The sequence below is a fragment of the Sinocyclocheilus rhinocerous genome, unplaced genomic scaffold, assembly GCF_001515625.1.
Source record: "Sinocyclocheilus rhinocerous isolate Xijiao unplaced genomic scaffold, SAMN03320098_v1.1 scaffold1539, whole genome shotgun sequence".
Classification (NCBI taxonomy): Eukaryota; Metazoa; Chordata; class Actinopteri; order Cypriniformes; family Cyprinidae; genus Sinocyclocheilus; species Sinocyclocheilus rhinocerous.
Genome location: NW_015662173.1, coordinates 110,900 through 115,662, shown reverse-complemented (window position 1 = coordinate 115,662; position 4,763 = coordinate 110,900). Strand labels below are relative to the sequence as shown.

Genomic DNA, 4,763 nt, shown 5'->3' with positions numbered 1-4,763 from the left:
ATTTTAAAAAAAATTAGGGAAAACAAAAATCTGAATAAATGCGGCTATAACGATACTATGGGGAAAATGCTTTAGTGTTTTAAGAAGAACTCTTTGCAAACATACTAGTTTGATATCATTTGACACTGCTACGGCAGCAGGGAAGATGCATGGGCATTCATTTGTGCTGTTTTACCTAATAATTTACATTTTACATTTACTTCACAAACAACTGACAGTCGTGACCTAAATCTGATGTTTATTTACAACAATAAATACAAAAATTCTCCATTAGTAACTTACATTTCACGCCATCAGTCAGACACACATTCAAGCTCCAGCAATATCCCGTTTCATGGCTATTTTGATCAGATCATTGAATCAGTGAATTGACTCAAGAACAGCTGCAATCTGATCAGTTCATGAATCAGACATCACTCTTTGCACTTACCTATCCTATTCTATTAAAAAAAAAAAAAACTTATGTGTACTGTGCTAGACTAACTGAGACTTGTCACAGCACTTGTATTCTGTTGCTCTCTCGTTGGTCTGATTGCTTCTGTTGTCCTCATTTGTAAGTCGCTTTGGATAAAAGCGTCTGCTAAATGATTAAATGTAAATGTAATGTAAATGTACTCTTGCATGGTGATTTCTTCAGCTCGATAAACGAAGGGATCAAAATATGATGTTCATTTACCATAATCAATACTAAAATTGGGCATCAGTGACTTACTTTTCATGCCACATTCAAGCTCCAGCATTACCCCAGTTCTTGGCTCATATTGAGCAGATCAGTGAGTCGTTGGCTCAAGAACAGCTGCAATCAGATCAGTCTTGTTTGCAATTGAATCGTTCAGTGTGATTTGAGGACCAATCCAACAGGTTTTTTTTGGAAAGAATCAGCTCATGAATCAGACATCACTCTTACGTCTTTAGAGGGGATTGTGATTTTTTTAAGTTCAAAATATATGGGAACAACATGCCAAGTTCTGTTATGAAAATCTAGATGGTGCAGGCTGATGGGTCGCTAATGCAAATTGATGATATTCACAGTGTTAAACGACTTGGCACCGACTTGGTTCCTCTGAAATCCTCCACCTCCCCAGCTCCACCTGTATCGATCTGCTAAGGGTTATTATACTGTATATGCTATTTGTGCAGCAGCAGTATGTCTTAAATACTCATAGCACCATATCGGCGTATGCATTGGCAGTAGCAAGTTCCTGTACTTTCTTTGCAGCAGCAGCAAAAATCTACAACAACAGCAATAACCAATTCAGCAGCGTAGCAGATCTATTATAACATTAACAATACATTAACATTGTCATATCCATTACCATGCTAAAATCTTCCGAGAGTTGTCATGATAGAAATGTTGTTATGAAATGTAATGGAGTAAAAAAATACTAGTAAAAAGCAGGGCTTGAAAACAACAACAACAACAAAACCAAAAAATCCAATCGGTTCACTCCGAGCAGAATCGATATTTTAACGTTTCTGTTCCTGCGATCCTCTGTATTATTATCGTTCCGAAATCGGTTTGCCTAGAAAAAATACCGGTTAATAACATTATTTTAAAAACTTTTTCTTTGCCTATAATAATAATAACAATAATAATAATAGCCTAATAATAATAATAAAGTACAGTGTTTTCTACTCAAAAAAAGAAAAAAAAAACAGGAAGAGATCTGGTAGCCTATCTTAATCCGCTGCGCTTAGTCACAGCCAATACAGCATCATCTTTCTAGATTTTGGCCAAATTATAGGCTACTAAACAAAAGAAAAAAAATCTGTTAACGCTTTAAAGACATTAAAGTACTTTTTAAGATATTTAAAAATGTTTGCTGCATTGTTAAAAAAATGCTACTCGTATAAAATTGCGTTTTGAGAGGGAAAAAAAACCATAAGTCGCGTGGGCTCACGTCGCATTTTATTATACTCGCATCGACATCATCCTTCACATCGGCTATATCATCACAGTGAGGCGGTGCTCGCTGAATTCAACAGATTGAACAACAGACCAGTGATATATATATGTGTGTGTGTGTGTGTGTATTTTATTTTGATAATGAACAGGCTGCAATGTCGCAAAATATGTTGGGTCTGTGTGCGCGTGAGGCGCCGGCGCGATATGGTCATACCAACGCTGGTTGGTTATACAGTTAGAAGCAAAGCATCATTCAAAACTGTCGAGATTTGCAAAATAAATAAAACTGTAAAATAAATAAAACTTAAACTTTGGCAAAATAAAGAAAGCTATTTTCTGCTGTCTCGTTTTCCTTTCCGTGAATTTTGGATCGCATCACAATAAACCGAAACTCAGCACTTTTTTTTTTCTTTCGTTTTGTTAATCTGTCAATGATTTAAGTGAAATACATTTCGTGTAGGCCAATATAGGCTATTCCTTTTTATGTAAGCCTATAGTTTTATTCTGTTTTCTCCGTTCACAAGCACTGCAGGTGCGCGTGATCTGTTGAATCCATCTTACACTATCCTCGGATAAACTCTAATGCATTGCCATTGCGACTTACCTATGATGAGTTCACAGCTGAGCGGGCATTTCACTGGCTGGATGCGTCAGCTTCACATTTGCACAGGCCGTACTACTTGAATTCGTGATTGGTTGACAGCACATTTCAAATATTAAATGGAACGATAAAATAACGTTATTAACCGGTTAATGGCCATTTCAAATTTTCGATTCTGTTCGGAACTATAAAATTTGATTTCGTTTCTGTTTCTGGTTCTGTTCCTGTCAAAATTTCGTTTGTTTCCGGTTTTCGTTTTCGTTCCTTGAACCGGTTCAGAGCCCTGGTAAAAAGTAAAAAATACTCCATTACTGTCCACCACCGCTACTAGGCATATAACACTGACACCTATAATTATCTAAACTCGCATATCATGACAGTGACTATGACTGAATGAGAATGTGCATGGTGCAGCACTAAACCAGTGCAGACTGTTAAACAGGACTGTTTAAAATGCAGGTTTTTATGCAATTTGTCTTGTAGAGAATGGAAATTGAGCGTAATCCCACTAATCATCGTTGTTGTGTTTAGGTACATGGCCATCGTTCATCCCTTGAGGCCCAGAATGAAGCACCAGACCGCATACTGCCTCATAACGGGGGTGTGGATCGTCCCGGCGCTCATTTCCATTCCCTCCGCGTACTTCGCCTCCGCGACCAAAGTCCCCCACGGAGCCAACCGCAGCAAGACCTTCTGCGCCCAGATCTGGACGGTGGACCAGCAGCTGTACTACCGCTCTTACTACCTGTTCATCTTCGCCGTGGAGTTCGTGGTGCCTGTGCTCACCATGGCCCTGTGCTACCTGCACATCTCCAGAGAGCTCTGGTTCAAGAGCGTGCCGGGTTTCCAAACAGAGCAGATCCGCAAACGCCTGCGCTGCCGCAGGAAGACGGTCATGGTGCTAATCGGCATTCTCACTGCGTACATCCTCTGCTGGGCTCCGTACTACGGCTACACCATCCTGCGCGATTTCCACCCCACGCTCATCTCCCGCAAGAGGAACTCTCTGGTGGCGTTCTACATTATCGAGTGCATCGCCATGAGCAACAGCATGATCAACACGTTCTGCTTCGTCAGTGTAAAGAACAACACCGTCAAATACTTCAAGAGAATCGTTCTCCTCCGCTGGAAATCCACCTACACCTCCAGGAAGAGCGCAGACGAGACAGACATCAATCCCCACCTCACCGAATGTAGAAAGGGAGCCGAGCTGAGTGGTTTTCATGTCACCCATATTACAGATGATTAGAGAGTACTGATGATGCTGCTTCTGGGCATTGCTCTGCAGATGAATATCACCTGACTGATGTTATGTTTTAGTGGGTTTTTTTCCTTGTCAAATGTGCCATTTTCATACTTTGTATGTATATGTGTTTATGATACAGCACAAATGATCGTTTCAGTTGTGTTGCACAGATTTTTTTTAATGAGTGAATTAACTACTCATCCCTTAAAGCTTTGAGAATGACAAAGCAATGGTACAATATAGAACTACTGACTTACAGTTATTGATTATAAATATAGATTTTTTTTCTTTGTAAAATATGTAGATACAATTATTTAAGCATGTGTCAGGAGCCTCAACAACATTCATGATGCTTTGTGAGAGTAGCTTGGTATGCTGACCTTTTAATTGCAAATCTATGTTGTTAAAGCCTTTTCTGATTGGTGGAGGGTTTATTCTGGATTATGGGTAGTGCAGTTATTTACATTAAAATGTAAACACTTTCATATGGTATTGTTAAAAATAAATTTCTCTATGAAGCAAATGAGTGGAATTTTTACTTCAGAACTGTTTCGCTTTTTCAGCAGTATTTGTAGAAATATATTTATGACCTCATTGAACAACCACTCATCAGTTTACTGTTACATAATATAGATTATTTAAAAACCAGTCTGATTAGTGAGGTCCTTTATCAGTCAATGTTTTATATGTGAAAGTTTATATTTCCTTGGTTCTAAAAAATTTGGTCATTTGCTGTCTTTTGTGTTGGTTAATACAGTATCTGCATGCATTCTAGCCAAATAAAGTAAAACCTGAGAACCAAGCCATGTGTCATGTAAAGTCCTCAAATTTTAGAGTCATAATTCAAGAAGCGATATCGACCAGTTTAGAGGTAATGTCGGGATGTTCGATCTCATGTAACCTGCGAGTTATATTTCTGTTTGCTCTTAAAAGCAGGGTATATTTATGTAAGGTTCAAGGACAGTTCATACATAATTTACAGATTCTGTCCATACTCAAACTCATAACTT

The 4,763-nt window shown here is 38.6% G+C and overlaps 1 protein-coding gene across 1 annotated transcript in view; it reads left to right on the top strand.

Moving 5' to 3' along the window:
• LOC107727892 (prokineticin receptor 2-like) overlaps positions 1 to 3,756 on the top strand; it is a 16,505-nt gene extending 12,749 nt beyond the window's left edge. The window contains exon 2 of the mRNA XM_016537929.1: positions 3,039 to 3,756. Coding sequence (XP_016393415.1) covers positions 3,039 to 3,756 — 718 coding nt within the window. The remainder of the gene's footprint in view (positions 1 to 3,038) is intronic.
• The last annotated feature ends 1,007 nt before the right edge of the window (positions 3,757 to 4,763 follow it).